This window comes from Grampus griseus, assembly GCF_964374135.1.
Source record: "Grampus griseus genome assembly, chromosome: 4".
NCBI lineage: Eukaryota > Metazoa > Chordata > Mammalia > Artiodactyla > Delphinidae > Grampus > Grampus griseus.
In genome coordinates, this window is record NC_138997.1 from 12087948 (window position 1) to 12113926 (window position 25979).

Sequence of the window (25979 nt, forward strand, 5' to 3'; positions counted from 1 at the left end):
TATTTGTATACACTGTTAAAAGATCACCATAATCAAGCTAAATAATTTGTCTATAACCTCTTCATAATTACAGTGTGTGTGTTGAGAAGATTTAATTCAAGATCTATCCTCTTAGCAAGTATCAAGTATATGATACAGTTTTGCTAACTGTTGTCACCATGCTGTACATTAGGTCTCTAGAACTTATTCATAGTGCATAAATGAAACTTTGCACCCTTGGACCAACATCTCATTTCCCCCATACTTCCCACCCCAGCCCCTGACCACCACCATTCTATTCTCTGCTTCTATGAATTTGATTATTTTAGATTGCACATGTAAGTGAAATCATGCAGCATTTGTTTTTCTGTGGCTGGCTTATTTCACTCAACGTGATTTCCTCACGGAAATCCATCTTGTCACATATGGCAGGATTCTCGTTTTCGTGGATGAATAATATTCGTGTGTGTGTGTGTGTGTGTGTTCTGCTGTGGCTTGTCTTTAAATACATATCACATTTTATTTATCCATGCATCTACCAATGAACATTTAAGTTGTTTCCATATCTTGGCAGTTGTGAATAATGCTTCAGTGAACATGGGAGTGCAGTTCTCTATTTGAGATGCATATTTCATTTCCTTCAGATACATACTCAGAGGAGGAATTACTGGTTCACATGGCAGTTCAATTTTAATTTTTTGAGGAACCTCCATAGGTTTTGCATAGTGGCTGCACAAATTTACATTTGAACCAAAAGCATACAAGGGTTCCCTTTTTTCCACATCCTCACCAAAGCATATTTTCTTCTCTCTCTCTTTTTTTAATAACACCCATCTTAACAGGTGGAGGCAATATATCATAGTGGGTTTGATTTTCATTTCACTAATAATTAGTGATGTTGGGTATACTTTCATGTGCCTCTGTTCCATCTGTATGTCTTCTTTGGAAAAAATATCTATTCAGATCCTCTGCCCATTTTTTTTGTATTTAACATCTTTATTGGAGTATAATTGCTTTACAGTGTTGTGTTAGTTTCTGCTGTATAAAAAAGTATATCAGCTATATGTATACATATATCCTCTTACCCTCCCTCTTGCATCTCCCTCCACCCTCCCTATCCCACCCCTCTAGGTGGTCACAAAGCACTGAGCTGATCTCCCTGTGCTCTGCAGCTGCTTCCCACTAGCTATCTGTTTTACATTTGGTAGTGTATATATGTCCATGCCCTCTCTAACTTCGTCCCAGCTTACCCTTCCCCCTCTCCGTGTCCTTAAGTCCATTCTCTACGTCTGTGTCTTTATTCATGTCCTGCCCCTAGGTTCTTCAGAACCATTTTTTTTTAGATTCCAAGTATATGTGTTAGCATATGGTATTTGTTTTTCTTTTTGACATCCACCTCACCAGAAATAACTCAATTTCGTTTCTTTTTATGGCTAAGTAATATTCCATTGTATATATGTGTCACATCTTCTTTATCCATTCATCTGTCGATGGACACTTAGGTTACTTCCATGTCCTGGCTATTGTAAATAGTGCTGCAGTGAATATTGTGGTACATGACTCTTTTTGAATTATGGTTTTCTCAGGGTATATGCCCACTAGTGGGATTACTGGGTCATATGGTAGTTCTATTTCAAGTTTTTCTACGTCTTTGTTTGGCGAATTTAGTCCCTTTACATTTACAGTAACTATTGATCTGTATGTTCTTATTGCCATTCTGTTGTTTTCTACCTGGTTTCGTAGTTCCTCTCTGTTTCTTCTTTTTCTTTCTTCCCTTGGGTTTTCATGGTTTCCTTTAGTGTTGTGTTAGATTCCTTTCTCATTTTCTTTTGTATATTTACTATAAGTTTTTTCCTTGTGGCTACTGTGAGGTTCACATATAACATCCTATATAAACAGCAGTCCTTTTTAAGTTGCTAACAATTAAATTTGAATACATTCCAAAGCTTTGTCATTTTACTCCCCTTCCACCACATTTTATAATTTGATGACACTTTACATCTTTTTATTTTATATATCCCTTACCTAATTATTGTAATTGTAGTTAATTTCACTACTTTTGTTTTTTGACGTTCATGCTTGCTTTACAAGTGATTGATCCACTACCTTTATTATATATTTATATTTTCCAGTGAAATCTTTTGTATGTTTTTTAAAATTATTAATTAATGCCATTTCTTTTTACCTTGAAGAGGCCCCTTTAACATTTCTTATAGGACCAGTTTAGTGGTAATTAACTCATTTAGCTTTTGCTTACTTGGGAAACTCTTTAATCTCTCCTTCTATTCTAAATGATAATTTGCTGGGTAGAGAATCCTTGGTTGTATTTTTTTTCCTTTCAGCACTTTTAATATGTCATGCCGTTCCTTTCTGGCTTGAAGTTTCTACTGAAAAAAAATCTGTTGATAGCCTTATGGGGTTTCCAATGTATGTAATGTTTTTTTCCTTGATGCTTTTAGAATTCTCTCTTTGTCTTTAACTTTTACCATTTTAATTATAATGTGTCTTGGTGTGTGTCTTTTCTGGGTTCATCTCTGGTATTCCTGGACCTGGATGCCTGTTTCCTTCCCCAGATGAGGGAAATTCAGCCACTATTTCTTCAGATAATTTTCCTGGAACTTTCTCTCTCTCTTCTCCTTCTGAAATCTCTACAATGCAGATGTTATTATGCTCAGTGTTGTCCCAAAGGTCCCTTAAGGTATCTTCACTTTTTTTAAAATTGTTGTGGTTTTTTTTTTCATTTCACTGCTCTGTCTGGGGGATTTCCATTGCTTTGTCTTCCAGCTCACTGATTCATTCTTCTACCTCATCCAGTCTTCTATAAACACCACTAGTATATTTTTCATTTCAGTTACAATTTTTGTTTGGTACTGTCTTACATTTTCTCTTAGTTGAAGTTCTCACTGTGTTCATCTGTACTTCTTCCAGGTTCAGTGAGCATCTTTATTACCATTACTTTGAACTCTTTATCAGGTATATTGCTTATCTCCATTTCATTTAGTTCTTATTCTGTCTCCTCATTTTGATTAATTCTCTGTGTTTCTCTTTATTAGTTAAGTCAGGTGCCTCTCCCAGTCTTGAAGGAATGGCCTTATGTAGGAGATGTTCTATGGGACTCAGAGGCACAATCCTGCCTGGCCACTGGAGCTCGGTGCTCAGGGGGTGTCCCTATTTGGGCTGCATGCACCTTCATGTTGTGGTAGGGCCACAGCTACTGCTATAGTACACTGGTAGGCAGGGCTGGTCAATGACATGGCTACAGAGCCCTGGGGGGAGGAGCTGGCCCTGGCTCAGCTCAGGTTTTTTGCTTTTTGCTAATGCATTCTGTGCTCTGTTCAGAAAAAGTCTTTCAGTACCCAATCTTGTGGATATGTTGGATATATTCTGTTATATTCTTTTCTAGAAGCTTTATTGTTTATATTTTATATTTACATATGTAAGGCACTTGGTATTGATTTTTGTATGTATTATAAGTTAGGAGACAAGTTTCATTATTTTTCATATATATATCCAGGTTGACCTAGTAGTACTTACTGAAATGACCTCCCTGTCTGTATAGTACTGCAGTGCCAGCTGGGCATAAATTGTCTATGTACACATGAATAATTTTCATTGATTTGGTCTATCCTTGGACAAATATCATACTATCTTAATTACTATATAAAGCTACAGTCAACTAGAACCAATCTTCTTCTTCTTCTTGAACACCGTCTTAGCTATTATTGTTCTTTTGGAATTTTCTACAAATTTTACATTTAGCTTTTCACAAACACACACATACATTCCCTCTCTGTCTCTCTCACACACACATACATACACACACACACACACACACACACACACGCAGAGAACTTGAGATTTTGATTGGTAATTCATGGAATCTATAGATCAGTTTGAGAAAAATTTATATCTTTATAATATTGAGTCTGATCAATAAACATGATATATCTATTTATTTATTTAACCTTCTTTTACTGCACTCAAAAAAGTTTTATAGATTTTCATGTAGAGATCTTACACATCTTTATTTCTAGATATTTGATATTTTTAGTGCTATTGCAAATGGTGTATATTTTTTAATTTCATGTCTTAAATGTTTGTTACTGCTATAAGCATATCTGATTATTTTTGAAGATTGACTCTGTACCATAGTAAACTAACATTAATTTTAGTAATTTATTCCATATTCTCTTAGATTTTCTACATACATATTCATATCATCTCTAACCCATAACTTTTTTCACTCTTTCCAATTTTTTAGTATTTTTTCTTTCTTTGTATTTATTGTTTTTGCTTATTGTACTACACTGTTTAGTAGCTACAATTAAATGTTGAATAGAAGTGGTAACAACTTGTAGCCTTTAAGATAGTCTTTAAAAATGCTTATTTTGTTAGTAAGTATGAACATTTGCTGGAGGCTTCCTGAAAATACTCTTGTGAGACTAAGTGTGTTTTTTTTATTTCTAGTTTGCTGGAGAATTTCTAGGTTTTCAATTTTTTTATGACTGGATGTTGAATTTTATCTGTGCCTTTTCTGTTTCAGCCAAGATGATTATAGGACTTTTCTCCTTTATAGTGCTAATTTAGTGAATTTTAATGATTTATTTTTAAATGCCAAACCAACCCTTGCTTTCATATAATAAACCCAGCATGCTTATTTATTTTTTGCAATTTTCAGTTTACTAATTTATGTAAGTCTTTTTTTTAATCTACTATCATATGAAAGACTGGCCATTAATTTTCCTTTCCTGGAATGACATTTTCAGATTTTGTTATCAAAGTTGTGCCTTCTTTATAAAATGTATGGAATGATGTCTTGCTTTTTTCTAACCTCAGAAAGAGTTTGTGTAAAATTATACTTAATTATTGATAAAACATCTGGTAGGTTTTTTCCCAGAAAGCCCACTGGTCTTGAATTTTTTGGTGGGTAAGTTTTAATTGTGGATTCAAAGTCTTTAATACTTATAAGATCATTAAAATTTTCTATTTCTTTTGGTGGCAGTTTTTCTACAAATTTGTCCATGTCATCTCAATTTTCAAATTAATTGGCATAGAACTGTACATAAGATCCTCCTCTTTTATCCTTCTAATATCTGAAACATCTGTAACAATATGCCCTTTTAACTCCTATTATTGTATTTTTTTGTGCCTTTACTTATTTTCTTGATCAGTCTTGAGAGCTTTTTATAGGTATTTTCAAAGGCCCAAACTTCTGTTGGATCAACATTCTCTATTTTATTTTTTATCTAGTTTACTAATTTTCGCTCTTATATTTATTATGTCCTTCCTTCTATGTTCTTTGGGTTTAGCTTGCCAGGTTTTTTTTAACTTCCTGAAATTGATGAATAGCTCATTGATTTTCAGACTTCTTATATAAGTTATGAATTTCCCTTTAAACACAAATTTAGCTACATCCTATCAGCTATCAAAACTTGTGAAATTTTGATATGGAGTATTTTTATTTTCATCAACTTAAAAATACTTTTTATTTCTCTTGTGATTTTTCTTTGACCCATGGCCCTAATAGAATTGTAATTGTTGATTTCCAAGCATATGAGGATTTTCTGGTTTTCTTAGTCCCACCCCCATTTGGCAAGCCCTGGGCCTTAATTTTTATAGCCACCTGACTTTGAAGGCTTTCAAAACATTGCTCAACATCTCAGTTTCTTATCTTCCTGTTGTTAAATTGGCATTTATCCCTCAGGAAAAAGCAGTCCTAAATACCAGTCGCATTTCTGAGTTATCTTCTTCAGGATCTTGATCTTCTAGTTTCTTACTGCTCTCAAATGCATTATATGTTCATTTTTTCTAGTTGCCGTCAGTGAGAGGATTGTCTTGAATTACCAGAATTAGAAATCAAGATTCCCTTTACTTTTAATATTTGATTTCTAAGTGCAGATATCAAATAAAATGTCATTTTATTTGGACTCCACAAGAATATTTGAATTCCCCAAGTTTCAGGCTTTATGCCACAGATAAAGAAAGCTCAGCAAGTATTCTTTCTTATGGGTGATAACGACTCTACCAAGGGTAAAGACTTCATGGACACAAACCTTCAATTAGGCTTTTCAGTCATGAATTTACTATTCTACTTTTGTTATACTTATTAACATCTTTCAGTCTTTAGCTATCATCTTGTTCATATCTTATTTTTTTTCAATTAATCATTTTGTCTAGGAAGTCCCCATTTGGTTTAAAAATGAATATTTTATTGTACTTTCATCTTTTAAAAGCTGAGTGAATATTTCCTTTGCTTTGAAGAAGAAAATATCCAAAATGCATTATAACTACTTTTGAAAAAACGTGTTCCAGATATCAGAGGTTAGCCTATTCTGAGTATATTACATCAGGAAAATAGCTCAGGTCATACCCAAAGGGTATGTTTGTATTACACTGACAGTTTAGAAATATTGCATAGTGAGAATTAGTGGTTGGCATAAAAATCTGCCTGTTATGATAATTAATTGAATCTTGTTAAGCCATTCACATATTGATGTACCTAGGCAAATGTAGTATTATATCTCTTTAATTTATTTTTACTCTTAGCATAAACCTAATTTATTTTAAAAGGATTATTAACTCCATACAAAACATATATTCATTTAACAAATATTTACCCACCTAAAAGGGGGCAGGAACTGTTTCTGTGTTAGAAACTAGACAATAAGGAAGAGGAAAAAAACAAAAATATATAAAATATATGATAAATTACGATTTTTAAAAAATACAGTGACTGAAAGAATGAGGTTGTGACAAATTATTTTAGATAGAATGGAAATACGTATTTGTGAGGAAGTATCATCTGAGGAGAAACTTAAAAAAATTAAAGGGAAGGTCATTTTTAAATTAAAGAGCAGAGAATTCCAGGCAGAAAAATTGCAAGTACAAAGACCCTAGGACAGAAATCAGCGTAACTCCATGCAAGAAATTGCAAGAAGGCCGTTGAGAGGGTGGAAAAATGCAAGTCAGGAAACTGACGTGAGATCAGTTCATGTAGGACCTGATAGGCCTTGGTAGAGATTTGGGGTTGCTTTGTTTTTCTCTGAGAGTGACAGGAGTCCATTGGAAGTTTTGATCAGAGGAATATCACGATTTCATTTTCATTTTCAAAGAGCACCATCGAGATAGACTTAGGAGTGGTAGTGCATAGAATGTAAACAAGTAAACCATTTAAGTGGTTTAGTAGTACAGTCAAAAGAAGATGTGACAGCACTGGAAGTGAGGAGATGAGGTAGGATTTGGTATGTGGTTTGAAGATAAAGGTGACAGGATTTGCTACCAGATAGGATGTTGGAAAGTTTCTAAGTATTTGGTCTGAGAAATAGAGTGAAGAGTGGTGCTATTCCCTGAAATAGTGTAGACTGGGGTGTTCATTCAAGAGTGAAAATAAAGTGTTCTGATTCAGATGTGATAAATTTCAGATGCCCATTAAATTCCAAGTGGAAATTATGTAGGCATTTATCTGTAGCTCTCTAGAGAGAGTAAAGCTTGAAATATAAATCTGAGAGTCATCAAAGTATACTGTAGATAATATTCAACATCAGGGGACTTGAGATTAGCTGCGGTTGGAATGCGGACAGAACAGAAACAGTTTAGAGACTGAGCCCAAGGACACACCAACATTTAGAAGATGGAGAAGAAGATTCTACAACAAGATTACAAAAGAGTGGTGAGTCAGTTAGGAGTAGATCAAAACACATGTGATGATGCTGAAACCAATAGTCATATGTGTTCTCCGAAGATTATTAATAACCTATGATTCTAGGGAATTTAACAAAAAATAATCTTTTAATATTATTTATTAAACTAGAAATCTGAAAAGTTATATTAAATATAAGCATAATAGTATTAATATCTCCTAACTAGTAAATAGTCAAGCCCTTGGATATAAAGTGTATATCTGAGGTTGTAATAAGAGGGTAATTCTAGGGTTGAAGAACAAGCTGGAAGAAATATCATTTAAACATGTTATACTAAATATTTATCATGCTTCTATTTGACTGAGTCTCACATAATCTCATAAACCAGATTCAAATATGAAGTGATGAACGTAAGCAAAATACAGAGATCCATGCTGATGTTATGTGAAAGATTTCTCATTACTTAAAATTTAACTTGCTCTTGAATGTGTATGACTTCAGATTCTAAATAAAGACTTGTTGATGTTCTTTTATTCTCTTTGCCTCTTTCCACAGGTGGGGAAGTCCCATACACAACTCTGGCTACCCGAATGATGATGGGGGCTTGGTGGCTATTTGCTTTGATTGTCATCTCATCTTACACAGCAAACCTTGCTGCTTTCCTCACTATCACCCGCATTGAAAGCTCCATCCAGTAAGTAGACAAAGATTCCACTTGATACAAAGCATGAGAAATGACAGGCGTGGCCAAAGCTATGTGATGTCTGTTAATATATTTACAACTTCGTTTTGAGTAAAGGCTTAATTTTGTGATGTGCAGACATCACAACATAGTCCAACTCCTGAAAGTACAGTTTTGGTACAGCATTCTTTATACAATAAAATTCTGGGTATAATTTGGACATTGCTTCCCACATTTTCCTGGAAGGATAACACATATTCAGAATTTTAACCTCTGTAAAATATGACTGTGGGCAATATTATTAAAAAGAAGGAAAAGGATACATACTAAAATATATATATTTCAAGTTTGAGATGCTCAGTCTTTGCCTTGAGTCTGTCCCATTATGCACTGTCTGAGTAAATAGTTAGGTAGACACTGGATGATTGATAGATAGGTGATAGGTAGGGAGAAGGAGAGAGAGAGAGAGAGAGAGAGAGAGAGAGAGAGAGAGAGAGAATGAGAATAGCTTTCAAGAGGTAAAACCACATTCTGTCTCTTCATTGCATTATAGCTAACATGAGTATTATTGCTGCTGTTTTTCCAGCTGCAGTGGTGGTAAATTGCCGTTAACTATACTGTACTTTTGAATCCTGAAAGCTACCTAAGTCAGTGCTTCATTTCACAAATGACTTTCCCATGAGCCCTGAGACTCCAAAGGCCTTTGATTTACCGTGGCCAGTTTTTCTTTATGTGGTTTCATACCATAAGGTCAGGTCAGTGCCACAGTACAGCTTCTGCCTTATTAGAACATAGTGTTCTGTATATTGTTTTACGAAAAATTTCTCTGAAAATTTTATTAATCCAAAATCAAGGTAGTTTGAACTTTCGTAAAGTTAAAAAACATTTATTTCTCAACAAAGTTGACAGTTCAAGATTAGAATAATTAACTTTGTCAAGGAATTAATTAGGGATTTACTTCATCCTTAAGAGAAAACTTGAATTCTTCTTGCCTTTAAAATAGTATGTAAATGAATTCCATTAGTAGTTGCAAAATTATTATAGCACAATACTAAAATAAAGTCAAGAATTAATGATCTAAAAAGAAATAGGGTATTTTCTTCAACTGCTTGTGTATATAAATTGAAACCTCAAAATTCAGCTACTAATAGTCAATTATTTCATTCATTTATGAAAATGATGTTCCCAACTTCTCTCATCAGTCTTAAGTTGTTTTCCCAGTTATTTCTTTGGTGCAGAACCTTCATATCCTTTTAACTTACTACCCTTGTAGCCAGTTCTACATGTGGCATAAGTTATAAGTGATCCAGAGTGAAGCTCATGGAAAATTTAAGCTCATGACCCCATCAGAGTCCTATTTTAAGCAATAATGAAAATGATTACAATGTCCCAGCCCAAGAAATCAATGAATTAGTAAAATTGTGCAAATAAAAATTAACATTTATTGAGCACTCACAAGATGCCAAACTTCGTACTGGATGTTTGACGTGCATTGGCTTATTTAATACTTACAACCATCTTCTGGAATGCATACTACGTACTAATAACCCATTTTACAACTGAAGTTGAAAAGATAAGTAACTTGCCTCAAATCATGCAGCTAATAAGTGATTGATTAAAGACCAGACCTTAAATCTGTCTCATTCCTGAATCTATGTTCTAACTATGCCACACTAGTCCCCGTTCCACACCCTTGTACATTTGTATGGCTAGTTGCTTTTTAGGGAACTTTATAAAGGATGTGTCATAGCCTCATTCATTGCTAAGTATAGTGATGTAAAGGATGACATTATTCAAATCCTCAATTTGTCTGAGGAAATAAAGTATCAAAAGTTAGGAGATTTTTGTGTTGGGTCGATTCTCTAGGCGTATATCCCAGCATGAGCTAATTATGTCTATAATTGATACTTGCCACTCAGGGTAAGACTGCTTGCCAGACCAGTCAATGGAAATCACATTAAGAAAAATAGTTTTAAAAAATTAAAATGGAGCATTTTAATCTCACTAATATACTTCTTGTCAGCTTTGTTTTACATGTTATATTTTAAGAGTACTTAAAGTATATAGGTTTTTACTATGTAGCTCAGATCTGACTTTGAAACATTTTAAAATAAATGAATAAAGAACATTTTAAATAACTGATTTTATGTAGCATGTGACAATCATAAATAATAAAAATTATGGATATTATTCACTGAGAATTTATTATGAATTTATCAAGCATATATATATATATATATATATATATATATATATATCCCCTTTATTACTCAAAATTACCCTAATAATACAACTACTACTATGATTCCTACTTTGTAGATCAAGAAACAGAAACTTGGAAGTTAACTGCTCACTAGCACACAGTGAATAGTGTCAGAGCTGGAAATTTAACCTACATCAATCCAATACCAATTCATGACTTTACCTACTGAAGTTTTTCTTTATCTTACAATTTGTTTCTTGCTGGTTCTTAAAATTTGTTTGCTTGAGCCGCCCTTTCACTGAGGTCTCAGGCCTCATGGTGTGTGTATATCTGAGCTATTTAGTCATTACAACTTTGCCAGCATTCGTTAGTATCTAGACTTTCATGCAATAGCAGTGGGAGCAAAAGCCTCTATCACATTTTTACACCCATAGGATTTTCTAAAGTAAAATCTAATGGAAAAAGATCCTAATTGCACATGATGTTTCCCTCAGGTGTAGCTTTCCACAATCCAAAGTAACTGAACATTCATTTTTTTAACAAATTATTTCTTTCTAATGCCAACTCACATTATTAAAAGTCAACATTGGGTATAATGAATCTCCCCTTCCTTCTAATCTTTTCACTAGGTTAATTATGAAAGGGGAAAATCACAGCCAAATAAGTTAAAAGAGACCTAATTCTCTCCCCAGACTTAAAGGTAGCTTCTAATTTCATGCTTCAGCTGTGTTGGTAAACATAATTGTAATGTTTCTTGGAAACATTCAAAGTTCCATTTATAACTAATGTCAAACTTTCTTGGAAAATTCTAAGTCTGATTTTTCTTAGAAAAGCAAAAACTTTTTTCACAAAACCATGCACTGTCATTCTTCTTAATCATTCACATTCATAAGATTTGCTCATCGTTAAATGAAGCAGTGTTCATCAGGATACCTTTTCCCAGCCCAATTGCTGTTCCATTAACAAACATCTACCATCCACATCTTTATTCCCAAAATTCAAAGTCACTTCTGCACACCAGGAGAGGCAGAGGTGGCTAGCTGGTAACCACAAATCTGATCTCTTTTCCTCTGAGTCTGTTTCTTGGCTACTGTAAATAATGCTTCAGTGAACATAGGGGTGCATAATCTTTTCAATTCAAAAGAACATAATCTTTTCAAATTAGTATTTGCACTTCATTTGGATAAATACCCAGGAGTGGAATTTGTGGATCGTACTCTAGTTCTGGTTTAAATTGCTTGAGGAACCTCCATACGGTTTTCCATAGTGGCTGCACCAATGCACAGGGTTTCCTTTTCTCCACCTTCTCACCAACGCTTATTACTTGTTGCCTTTTTGATAAGAGACATTCTGACAGGTGCGAGGTGGTAGCTCATTGTGGTTTTGATTTGCATTTCCTGGTGATTAGTGGTGTTGAGCATCTTTTCATGTGCCTGTTGGCCATCTGTATGTTAAATGTCTGTAATTTACACAGACGTTTGGAAAAAATGTCTATTCAGATCCTCTGACCATTTTTAATCTGGTTGTTTGTTTTTTTAATGTCAAGTTGTATGAGTTCTTTTTATATTTTGGATATTAACCCCTGATCTGGTATATCGTTTGCAAATATCTTCCCCCATTCAGTAGGTGGCCTTTTCATCTTGTTGATAGTTTCCTTCACTGTGCAAAAGCTTTTTAGTTTGATGTAGTCCCATTTGTTTATTTTTGCTAATCCATGTATAACTTTTGAATCTCCCAAAACTTAACTAATAATAGCCTACGGCTGACTTGAAACCTTACCAGCAACATAAACTGTTAATTAACATGTATTTTGTGTGTTATATGTATTATATACTTATTTTTACAATAAAATAAGCTAGACAAAAGAAAATATTATTAAAAATCATAAGGAAAACTATTTATGGTACATATATGATTTTAATGAAAAAAAGTCCATGAATAAGTGGACCCTCACAGTTCAAACCCATGTTGTTCAAGGGTCAACTGTAGATATTTAAACACTGTGCTAGGCATTTAGTCTATAAATGTATTTAGGTATTATCCCTGAGTCACAATTTATTCGGGGAGATAACAGTGTAGAACTCAATGACATAGGGCTCTGATAAATTATTTATAAAATGCTGTATGAACACAGGGAAGGAGTGATTTAAGTCAATAACTTGGAGAGAAGGGGAGGAGAGAGGAAAAAAAACTATTAGACATCACAGAGGTTCTCTGATGTATCATCGGAGAGTTTGATCTTAAAGGATAAATTTCAGCATACTGAAGGAGTGGCTTATAGCAGAGGTATGAAACTCCTAGGAGAATATCTAGCAAAGGGTAGGTTATCAAAATGTGTTCATCTCCTTCATGGATTGAGATAGGTGATGTGAGGGTGACAGGAAGTGAAATAGAAAAGGAGGGTAGGACCACATCTTGAAGGGCATGATAAAGCTTGTTACGGAATTTGGAGTTTTTCCTGGAGATAATGAAGAGTGACATCATTTAAGAAAGACAGCTTTATCTGTGGAGAGGAAGATAGGCCAGAGAAAAATGGAGGAGCATATGGAAACTCATTGCAGGTATCTAATAAACGTATATTTATGGCGTTTAACAGTATGTCTCCACTTGATATAAACCTGATCACATATCTTCTTGTTTTATGGGCTCCTTATGTGGAACTATCTAAGGATTAAGGGTAATTTAAGAGAAATCTGGCTTGAGAAACTTTATATCTCTAGGCTAACATTTACATTTCTTGTGAATGTAGGAGTATTGCGTCAGTTTATTTTTTTAAGATATTTTAAAAAAGGATGTGGTTTACTACCTCTTAGTTAAATAGATAGGGACGAAGAGAGTTACTAATGTGAGGAAATTCTAGAAGTCACTCTGGTTAGGCTGCTTTTCAGATGCAATTTTGCCAAAAATTTGTATCTCCAGGTTTGCTATTCCTGGACCCCATCCTGCCTATTAATTACTTTTAACCTTGAGCCATCAGAAAAGAAATGACATTTTTATTCCATTTTAATACATTTTCTTCTTAAAAGTAACACAAGGCTATTTTGAGAAAATTAGAAAGTAGAGTAAAATTTTCTAGGACAAAGCATTAATAATCCATAATTTGTCATAAAGCAGTAAGTTCTGTTAATATTTAAGCAAACTTTCTTTTAACTGTTTATTTTGAAGCAATTATATATACACAGGAAATTGCAAAGTCAGTGCAATTATAGCACAGAGATATCCCATATACCCTTCACCAAGTTTCCCCCAATGGTTACATCTTCAGTAATTACAGTACAGTATCAAAATCAGGAAATTGACATGGGTACTAGGTATACATATAGCACTGTGCCATTTTATCACAAGTTTAGAATCTCTAACCACCACTGCAATACAGGACTACTCCATCATTACAAAAATCTCCCGCATTCTACCCCTGTATAGTCACACTCACACCTTCTTCCCCACCATCCGCAACTCTTGGTAACCACTGATGTTCTCCACTCATTCTAAGAGTGTTATATAAGTTGAATCATACAATATGTGGCCTTTTGAAATCAGCTTTTTTTTTCACTCAGCAAAATGCCCTTGAGGTCCATCCAAGTTGTTGCATGCATCAGTAGTTCATTGTTTTTTTATTGCTGAGTGGTATTTACCTATTTTTGTTGTTTCCAGTTTGTTTAAAATTTACCTATTGAATGGCATTTTTGTTTCCAGTTTTTAGCTATTACAAATAAAACTGCTAAGAACATTTATGCTCAGGCTTTTGCACGGATGTTTTCATTTCTCTGGCATAAAAGCCCAGGAGTGTGATCGGTGGGTAGTGCGGTAGGTGTGTGATTAGTTTTTAAGAAACTGCCGAACTGTTTTCCAGAGCGCCTGCACCATTTTACATCTCCACCAGCAACATATGGGGGACCCAGTTTCTCTGCATCCTTGTCAGCATTTGGTGCTGTCACTTTTTAAAATGTTAGCCCTTCTGATAGGAATGTAGTAATATCTTACTGTCATCTTAATTTGCATTTCCCTAGTGACTACTGATGTTGAGCATCTTTTCATGTGTTTTTTGTCATCCTTATATCCTCTTGCATGAAAGGTCCCTTTATGTCTTTGTCCATTTTCTGCTTGGACTGTTTGCTTTTTTACCGTTGAGAGTTCTTTACATATTCTAGATACAAGTTCTTTGTCAGACATGTGGTTGGCAAATATTTTCTCTTAGTCTATTGCTTGTTTTTTTTCATCCTCTTTGCAGGGTCTCACATAGAACAAACGTTTTTGATTTTGATGAAGTCAAATTTACCAGTTATTTTTTATGGATTTTGTACTTTTGACGTCGTGTCTAAGACTCTTCAAGGAACTCCTAGGTCCCCAAAATTTTCAACTGTTTTATGCTAAAACGTGTATAGTTTTACATTTCACATTTAAATCTATCATCCATTTTGAGTTAAGTTTTGAACTAGGTGTAAAGTTTAGGTTGAGGTTCATTTTTTGCCTATGGATATTCAAATGTCCAGGAGCGTCTTCTGGAAAAAAACCCCAAAAGAACAAACTATCTTTCCTTCATTCAATTGCTTGTGCACTTTGTAAAGAAAAATCAGTTCGCATACTGTGTGAGTCTATTTCTGGGTTCCCTATCCTGTCCCATTGATCTAGGTATCTGTCTCTCTGCCAACCGCATAGATTTGATTACTGTAGCTTGAAATTGAGGATACGGATTCCTCCCACTTACTCTTTTTTTTTTTTCAGAATTATTTTAGCTATTCTACTTTCTTTGCCTTTCCATATAAATTTTAGAATGATCTTGTCTATATCTGCAAAAAAGTAATGCTAGAATTTTAATAGGAATTGCATTAAACCTGTGTATCAATTTGGGGAGTATTCACATCTTTACTATGTTGAGTCTTCCAATTTATGAACGCAGTATATCTCTCTGCGTATTTAGATTTTTAATTTCTTCTATCAACATTTTGTAATTTATAGCATATAAGTCTTATATATGGTAGAGTTATACCTAAGTATTTATTTTTATCCCAGTGATTATAAATGGTATTGGATCTTTGAATTTGGCTTCCACATATTCATTGCTAGTATAAAAATACGGGTTTTTGTACGCTGATTTTATCTTGTGATCCTGATGTGAGTTCAGGGGTTCTAGGAGTTTTGGTAGATTCTTTGGGATTTTCTATGTAAACCTTCATGCCATGTACAAAATTGAGCAGTTGTGTTTCTTTCTTTCTCACCTGTATGCCTTTTATTTCCTTTTGTTGCCTTTTCTGTGATGACTAGAACTTCTGATACTACGTCAAATAAGAGTGGTGAGAGTGGACATCTCTATTTTGTTCTCTGTCTTGGGGAAGCATTCGGTCTTTCACTATTAGGTGTAAGGTTAGCTGTAGGGTTTTTGTAGGTATTCTTCGTCGAGTTGAAGAAATTCTTTTCTATCCCTAGTTTTCTATGTGTTTTTATCATGAATGGATGTTAGATTTTGTCAAATGCTTTTTTTCCCGTCGACCGATATGCTCAGGTGATTTTTTTCTCCTTTAGCCTGTTTGGTGGATTACATTGTTTGATTAGTGAACTATTTTCAGAATGAGGTAGAGGCTAACTCTATTTCCCCCTCCTATTCCTTCTCCACCTTTTCCCCTAAATCTTGCTTTTCTTCTTAATTTTCTTCCTCTATTGATATGAGGCAATAAAAGAGCCTGACTTTCCCTGCCTGCAGCTCTACTTATTATTGTCTTTTCTCCTACCCCAGCTATTGCTTCCTTCTATCCATTATCTTCCCATTCCAGTTTACCCTCCAGAGTGTAGAGTCCAGACAGTTACCTTCTTACATCCTTAAAATTGGCTCTAAAGCCTCCATTATTACCTCATTCTATCAAAATAAAGTTCAATTCCATCAGCAGAGCTTATTAAACCGTTCAAAAGCTGATCAGCTTCTTTTTTGCCTACTAGCACCAATTAATTCATTCTCACACTTGTTCATGCTCCAGTCAAGTCAAACTTTTATAGGATATTTCATGCTTCTTTGGAGTTTCCATGCTGTTCCCACTCACTGAAATGACCCAGAACTGCATTCTCTTCTGGCATCTTCGGTTAGCTCAGGCACAATTAGTCATTACACATGTGTCTTCTCTTTGAGAGTGTACATTTTTCAAAGACAAGGACTATGTCACCTTCATATTTGTTCCCCTAATCCTTCTCAGAGTACCTGGCACAGAGTATTAATAAGAGCAGCTAACAATGAGTGCTTGCTATGTGACAGACACTCTCCTAATGCTTTGTGTAGATTTTCTCATTTAATCCTCATACTAGCCCTATGAGAGATATATTATTTTCATCTCCTTTTTGGAGATGACAAAACTAAAAGCTAGGGTAGTAAACCCAGGCAGTTGGCACTAGAACCTCTGTCTTCACCAGTGGGTCATATAGTCTGCAATTAGCAAATACACTAAATCTTTACTGAATGAAATAAATAAATAATATATGCGTGAATACATGAATGAATGAAAACCATCAGTATCATTATAAGTTTCTTTGAAAAATAAAGATTTGCAGAAGAGAATTAATGGCTGAATTATATTTAGCTAAGTCAATTCCAGATATTTCTAAGTTGCATGGTATCCTAGAAACAGACACCAGAGCCATGGACTCAAATAAATTTGCATTTAAAATCTCTCCCACTTAGTAGCAAATGATCTTGTCATTTTCTGTAATTATTTTAAGCCTTATTTTCCCTAAGAGTAAGAAGAGAATGAGTTCAACTTCATAACTTTTAGTATAAAGAATAAATGGGGGGAAAAAAGACATAAATAACAGCACAGTTCCTGGACACACCCTACCTAGGATTTGCTTCCATTTTTCTCCTTGCTCCCAGGAGCTCATGTAAAATTCCTTGAACTCTTCTTCCCTTCACTCTCATTTTTGGTGGTACTAATAACTATTCTTTTTACCATTTTGTCCACAATTTCATACACTCAGTTATTTCCTTTACCTGGTTCAGCTAAACCTCAAAGTTCCCTGTTGCCGCTGCTGTTGTTTCTGACACAGCTACCACCGCCCTGCCCTACTTCATGGGCGTCGTCTTCTTGCCCTGCCCCTTAATCCTCCAAGCCCCTCAAAGGTAAAAAACTGTCTCTCAGCAAGCCTTATCTGATCTTAAGCCTAAATAAGAACTTAGGAGGGAGATGCAAGTAGGGAGGAGATATGGGGATATATGTATATGTATAGCTGATTGACTTTGTTATAAAGCAGAAACTTACACACCCTTGTAAAGCAATTATACTCCAATAAAGATGTTTAAAAGAAAAATAAGGATTTAGCCAAATGGTTCATTCTGTTGTCTCACTTTAGCTTAACTCTCATGAAGATTAAGTTGCTACTGTTAGTGACTAACACTCAACCCAGGTCAGGATATCTATGTGTCAGGCACATTTTCTCTTTTAACTCATCTTTCATAACCTGTAGCTGTATACCACTTCCTCTGTGTAGTTTTCCACAGAGTTTTCATAACTGAATTTAGTGGCTCCCTTTTTTGAATGCCTTTGCATCTACCTTGTTTACACTCTGAGCAACATCTAGCCTTGTACTGGAGTATTATTCTACTTGTTTTACCTTCCCAATTACAATATATGTTCTCGAGGGTGGTTTTATGACTTGTATTAACACAGTGCCTTATGTAGTACCTTACTGAGTACACAGCTGGTTACAAGTAAATATTCATTGAATGAATGAACCAGAAAAGGATTTCTTAGAATCTGGCTTGAGACTGTGGAACTCCATGACTTGTTTATAGCCTCATAAGAAATCAGAAAGAAATATGAAAGCCATTTCTTTGTTCTTTTATTCCAGGATAAGACAGGGAGCCCAGAATGGTATGTTCTCTCAGTTTCCTTAGTGTCTCACCTACTTCAGTCTTTCAGTAGGAGGCTATTTCTTAGCTCTCAGCAGGGAATTGCACACTTTATTAGGAACAGCCAAAATCAAGGTGGCTGGAGTGAGTTGGACCTGATTCATACTGCTTTTTATGTTTTGGTTTAGTATAGAATTGTATAAACTTAGCTCCAGAGTACATAGTCATAGCAGACAGAGGAAGACATTCATCTCCTTACTCTATACTGTTCAGTGTCAAAATGGCTTACTTGTCAAAGCCCTTAAGTACTACAGTGATGGATGTTTTATAAACATATAGCCATCTAGATGTTATAGGCAGAATTTTGTCTTTCTTTTTGGAAAACAAAAACTCTCAGAAGTATGCTGGTCTTTCAAAGCCACTCTTCAGTGAGGATTTAATTAAAAGTTGTCTGCAGCTTTTTTTGTGACTCGCAGGAACAGGGCTATTTTAGCATTGTTATAGACTCTGTTTACACTGAGCTCACTGAGATGAAAACTTTGCCAAACTAATAAGCTCCCACAACCCCTAAAATGATCTCCTTCTTCTGGACAAGCTGAATCATTCTAAACAAGTCAAATCCTCACCTCGTTCTCTCTCTCGGCCTTAGTCATCTAAGCCTAAAAACCTATTAAGTTCTCAAGAATATAAATTCCTGTATCCTCTCTATTTCTTGTTATTTTCCTGCCTTACCTGAAGTCAGCCAAATAAATAACTTCTATCTACCACAAGTATGAGAATATGGTAAAACTCTTATACTTGGGAGCACTCTGCTCAGTCATTTTAGAGGAGCCAGTGCACATGGGGCAGGCTTTTGTGAAATTAATGTAGAAGGGTAAAGATGTGGTACATATATACAATGGAATATTACTCGGCCATAAAAAGGAATGGAATTGGGTCATTTGTAGAGACATGGATGGACCTAGAGACTGTCATACAGAGTGAAGTAAGTCAGAAGGAGAAAAACGAGTATCATATATTAACGCATATACGTGGAATCTAGAAAAATGGTACAGATGAAGCTATTTCCAGGCCAGGGATAGAGATACAGACGTAGAGAACAGACGTGTGGACACAGTGGGAGAAGGGGAGGGTGGGGACGAACTGGGAGATTAAAATTGACATAAATACACTACCATGTGTAAAATAGATAGCTAGTGGGAACCTGCTGCATAGCACAGGGAGCTCAGCTCAGTGCTCTGTGATGACCCAGATGGGTGGGATGGGGGCGGGAGGGAGGTCCAAGAGGGAGGGGTTATATGTATACATACAGCTGATTCACTTCACTGTACAGCAGAAACTAACACAACATTGTAAAGCAATTATACTGCAATAAAAAAATTAAAATTAAAAAAACTTTTTGAATTAAAATAAAATTTTAAAATGTAGAAGTGTAAGTGATGGACCTGGGTGACAATGGAATAGGTAGGCAGAGTTGTTCAGCAGAACACTGCTGAAGAGGACTGGAGACCTAGCTTTGAGTGTTCACGTCTCTTTCCTGCTTCTGAATAATAAGGTAAGTTTTTAAACCACTTTGTACCTTACTTTTCCGTCTTTGAAAATGTGATCCATTCCTTCTCCACAAGTATTTGTCCCACAGTTTGAATTAAGTTACTTCCAGTGTCTCTTCAACTATAAACTTCTATATCAACTACACAAATGAGGTATCTTATTAAACAAGATCTAAGATAATGATAAAAATATATTTGCATAGATTACTCAATAAAAGAAACCCTAGACTGAAAGGAAACTCTTTTTCACCATTTTTCTCATTCTGTTTTTCTTGTCCCACCTTGCTTTCCCAGTGCAGCACACCATCCTGCCAGCGATCCTGGTGTGCTGACCTCCACCCTCCGCTAAGTATCTGCTTGACCCCATTAGTTCTCTGATTCTCTTAACTCCTCCACAAGCTCCTATCATCTAAAGATAGTCTATTTATTTATTTATTTTTTGTTTGTTTTTTTGTTTTTGTTTTTTCTTTTTTTGCCGTAAGCAGGTCTCTCACTGTTGTGGCCTCTCCCATTGCGGAGCACAGGCTCCGGACACGCAGGCTCAGTGGCCATGGCTCACGGGCCTAGCCGCTCCGCGGCATGTGGGATCTTCCCAGACCGGGGCATGAACCCGTGTCCCCTGCATCGGCAGGCGGACTCTCAACCACTGCGCCACCAGGGAAGCCCAGTCAATTTATTTTTAATGGCTTTCTACTCCACCACCCCCCACCACACACACACATACACACACACACACACACACACACACATGCACACACTCACTACACACACCCCTACTACAGCCCCTATTTCTCCAACCCTGATCTTTTAGCCTAAGGACAATTTTGGAAATCACCAGATGCCCCAGATCATGGCAAGTTTCCAAGAGGGCAAAGAACAAGATCTGCAGCCAGCTGGCTGGGCTGCTTTGTCAGATGACGATTGTAATCTTCTGAGAGGGATGCAGAACTCTCAACATTTGCTACTGAATGGGGGGTGGGAGCACATTAAAAAACAGTTCGCGGGGCTTCCCTGGTGGCGCAGTGGTTGAGAGTCCGCCTGCCGATGCAGGGGACATGGGTTCGTGCCCCGGTCCGGGAAGATCCCACATGCCGTGGAGCGGCTGGGCCCGTGAGCCATGGCCGCTGAGCCTGCGCGTCCGGAGCCTGTGCTCTGCAACGGGAGAGGCCACAACAGTGAGAGAGGCCCGCGTACCGAAAACAAAACAAAACAGTCCGCATATTTATAATGTGAGTGACTGTGAATAAGAGCTGACTCTGAGCATTAAGACATGCATTTTATATCTGCTTTTCGTTGACATTTCTCAAAAAAGCTATATACCTAACTGGGAATAGAGGATAGTTTCTCTGGATGATTCAAAAAAATCTTTTTCAGAGAAATCCAGAGACCTACTGTACTGCAAAGAAGGAAAATATCTTTTGTATTTGGGAAATTTTAACTTATCAATAGACACTTGGTCCCCTGCTCTGTATTATGAAGAGTGAGGATTTTTGTTTTAGTAAGAAAGATTCATTAGAATCTTCACTGAAACAGTGACCTTCCACCTTATTTTGACAGTAACATTTCCCTGGGTCTTCAAATAGGCTATTAAATTAGCCCTACTGTTATTTCTGATAAATTCCTCCTCTCTAGTTATTTCTTTCCACTATGAATAATTTGATAATGTGATTAATGTTTTGAGCTCCTTCAAAGACCTTATAGGGAAAAAAATTACAAATTACTATTGATTCCTCATTTGAATCCACACTGTATTTTATTTGGGTCATTGTTTTATGTAGTAATATTGTGTATTATTGTTTCACAGCTTGTTAGTGGCCCAGCTGTGGGGTACTGATCAATGGTTCAGTTTCAGCCTTTGAGGGTATATTGTATAAAGTTTTTTCCATAAGTCAGCACTGGCCCTGACTCTAATTAACATTTTCAGTGTTGATTTGAAGTATGGAATAGGGAGTAAGCTTATTAAATATGCAGATTACTTTATAATGAGTAGGGGTGATTATTGACTAGAACCACACTGTAAGAATTCATTAAGGACCTTGACAAATTAAACAAGGTCATTAGAAATGAGATGAAGTTTAATAGGGACAAATATGTGATAATTCACTCAGAGATGGAAAGAACAAACTCTGTACGTGTGTGTGTGTGTGTGTGTGTGTATGTGTGTGTATAGTTTAAAATTGGGGGATGTAGGCAGTTTCAGAATGAATCATCTGTCAGTTGTAAATTTGAAATGTAGCATTGGTGTTTATAAAGAAAATGACCAAAGTCACCTAGCAGTAGATAAGTTGTTCAGGACTTTTAAACTACTGTGATCTATTTATAAGGTCCATAACTTATGCAAAAATTGCAATAGAAGAGAAAAAAATGGCTTAGTTAATTACAAAGTAAAAAAGGGAGTAATAGATCCTGCGAGTAAAAGTAAAGGGATTTAGTGTTTAACTCAGCAAAGAGAAGGCTGAAGGAAGAAAATGAAAAAGAAATGTTTTATTACATAAAGAAATAGTGTTCTAGAGGTGGTGAGTAGCTATTGTCCATGTGACTGAGAACAAAATGAGAGGATTATTTGAAATGGGGGGGTTTAGGTTAGGCATGAGTAAGGACTGCCTGGTGTTAAGTTTTGTAAGTCATAAAAATGTCTTAGGAAGAAAAAGTCAGTTTTGGAGGCTGGCTTATGTACCTTAAGGAATGTAATCAAATTATGTGATACCTCCAGGAACTCTCAACTCTCTGATGCTATGATTGTATTAGGATTCTTTCTTAACATCACTTAGAAATTTGTTGATCCTCAGGGAAATTCATGGGGATTACTCAAGTCCTTCCTGTATTTTCAAGGATATAGGAACATGAAAATCTACTATTCTACTATTGAAGTATATTGGATTAGTTGAGGATATTGTCCTAACAAATTTTACAATTAGCTGACAATCAATAGTAAACGTAATGCAATGCTGGCCATACAAATTTAGAATAATTCCATATTCATATTGTCCTGTGTAAATAAATATTGCATCTTCATGATATGTAAGAAAGAAACTGCACAGGAAAATTGCAGAGCAATTGAATTTACAGAATATTCGGCCTTTTGCACTGGAGTTTTGCTTAATTAGTATATATATGTGTGTGTGTGTGTGTGTGTGTGTGTGTGTGTACACCATGAAAGACTACTTTATTTGACTAATAGGCCATTTAAAATAGAGAACAGAGTCATAAATGATAATTCTGTCAGCAGGTGGAATGTAATGTCTGCCACATATCAGGTTGCATGACATGACGAAATTATTTCCTAGCTTATAATGTGGGTCAACAAGTCAGGCAAGACAATCAGAGTTTCAGATGACTGTTTTCTCGCATTTATTTAGCATTGTCATTTTGGAGAGAGTTTAACCATCATCTTTATTAATTACTGCCTCCCAGCAGCAAGAAGGACAGAGTGCTTCCTCCTTCCTCTGGGTTCTCTAAAATGACCTATCATATCCACAAGTCTGAATCAACTTCTAAAAAGTGTATGGGAACTGCAAGTCTCTCCAAGTGCACCTAGTCTCTGATATCCATCTATCTCAAATGCATCTATTTTACATGAATTTCCAATATTACCTGTGACCATCCTGTCTGTACCACGTGGCAGATAGGGGTGCTTTTGACTACTCTTCAGGGGGAAATATTCCTAAATCTCTCGGGAAAGACTTGAAAGTCATCTCCTGGCATGTAACCCTCCATGCCTAGTAATCTACCATGTAGGGACAGTGTTTGGAAGGGGGCAATGCCCTCTTACGAGTACCTCTAGACACTTTTTCTAGACCAAGCACGTTTGGAATTCTGATGGATATTTAAATAGTTTTTTAAAGAAGTTCAGAGCACAGAGACCTGAAGCCATCTTTTATCTAATTTACTCTGGTGAACCACATAAGGTTGGGTGTGAGGGTATGTGAAGGATGTAGGACAGAAGCGGGGAGAGGGACAGAACAGAGGGGCTGGAGAAGGAGGCACCACTCAGGCCTTATTCGAGCATCCCACATGGAGCCCTTCTCATCCGCTCACCCTCCTCTGTAAATCCCCAGTCCTCTTTGGTCCTCATATGGTTCCTCTAATAAAACACCCTCTCCAACCGGGGGGCCTCCCTTGGGAAACTCTCCCTGTCTCTGCAAGTAAAGGAATCCTAGCCCTCTGCCTTGCCTGATATCCTTCAAACTTGTCAGCCTCAGACTTCAGACTTCTGCTGTCTTGAAAACGAAAAAAATTCTGGCACCATGAGAGAAAGAAAAACACAAACACATCCTCTCCACTAGAGATGGCTGTGTCTGGGTTCCTCCTGAATTACCTTGCTCCATAAATTATACTGTTTTAGGCTATACAATCTCATGTTCTATGAGAGAACTGTATTTCCTTCACTACTGTGACTTTGACCTTAATCTTTTTAAAATAAGAAACCTAGCATTATTGGGCTAAAGAATATCCAACTCTTTCCTGAGCCTGCTTTCATTAAATATCGTTAGCCCTCATGCACTTAAAATAGTTCTCACTGAGCTCTTCAGTATGGACTGAACCATCTGCAAACCAGATTTTCTTCTGACATCAGGGAGCGTTAAGAGTCCTGCTTACCGTACCATTTACCCTTGATACCCTTTATGTTTCATCAGACTTCCTTTCCAAACTTGTATATGAGGAGCTGGGAAAACTTCACTGAGCAAAAGAAGCTACTAGGATTCAGAATGTGGTTTCTCAAAGGACAAGTGGTCATTAGCTACATTGCAGTAGGAGACAGGAAGCCTTTCCATATGCTTATCTGTTCTCCTATAAGTAGAGCATTCATATTATTGAGACTTCTTTGTCTTTATGTAAATACTCAACCCTTGAAAGAAAAAAATCCTAAAGTTCAGCTTTCTATAATAACACTCAGTATTACCAAAGGTGACTATTCTCTCTTTGTTCTGGTGCCTATCTCTTCTTTAGCTACTAAAACCATGAATTCTTTTACATTTTTTTAATCATTTCAGTTAGCAGAGTTAGTTGAGCAATTTTCTTCACCACTTCAGTTTGCTTCTGATATTTTAATCAGAAATCACTCATCAAACCAACCACAAAATTGTCGTCTCTGTTTCCACACTGCTGAATAAGTATCCCTCTCAGGAATAGACATTCCACCTTGTACTGGATCCTATGTTTACCAGAACATTGGACTGTACCTCAGCTTTTCCAGATATTTTGTTTCAGTCCTATTTGTTTAATTTTTCTTTGTATTTGCCTTGCCTCTGAATTTATTTATGGCAAACTGTCGTGTTTGCAAACAATTCACTGGTGGTCCAATAAAGCTTTTGCAGCTGATTTTGATACAGGGAAAATTTCCAAAGCTCCCTTTTAAAAAGTTGTGTTTTCTAAAAAAAAAAAAATTTTTTTTCCTACAAAATACTGCTGGCCATGATTAATCACCCACAGAATGGCTGGTAATACATAGTAAAAATCCCATTTTTATGCAATGCTAGTTTACTGGGAATGCTGGTTTTCCAAGATGAAAGCGTCTTTCTAATAAAGAAATGGAGGCAAAACAAATGAACCTCATTGATTGCTATTTTTCAGACCCTGGGCTAGGTTCGGAGTTTCAAGATAAATAAAATAAATAAATAAATAACATTAAAAAAAAAAACATGAGCATCAGTAACATGCATTCGAATGAGGTAAACAATGAAGTAAAATTTCGAACCACAATGCTAAGGTGTGAACATATTTTAAGTATTAGAAGAGCACAGAAGAAGCAGCTGAGTTTGATCTTGAAGGGAAAAAATTCACCAGGGAAGACCAGGAAAGATCTTAAGCTGAGAAAACACCTACCAAGCAAGGAATGATGAAATGGTCTGTTTGCTGTATAATGTGAATAGGAATGAAGCAAAAGGTTGTTTTTGAAAATGAAAAAAAAGTTTTTAGGCCAAATTTTGGAAGGATCTTGAATGCTACAGAGTTTGAACCATTTTCTAAGGGCCGTGAGGTATACAGGAAGTATTTAAATAAGTGAGGGATGGGATCAGATTTGAATATTAGAAGGAGCACGTTAGCTGTGGTATGGAGGATGGATTAGAGGTTGGTGGGAGTAGAGATAGGG

General features: G+C 36.0%; 1 protein-coding gene across 3 annotated transcripts in view; it reads left to right on the forward strand.

Moving 5' to 3' along the window:
* Nucleotides 1-25979, forward strand: part of GRID2 (glutamate ionotropic receptor delta type subunit 2) — a gene marked incomplete at both ends in the record, with an annotated part of 1377541 nt that overhangs the window by 1094789 nt on the left and 256773 nt on the right. For all 3 annotated transcript variants that reach the window (XM_082652914.1, XM_082652913.1, XM_082652915.1), the window contains one exon: nucleotides 8175-8313. In XM_082652914.1, the coding sequence (XP_082509040.1) occupies nucleotides 8175-8313 (139 nt within the window). The remainder of the gene's footprint in view (nucleotides 1-8174; nucleotides 8314-25979) is intronic.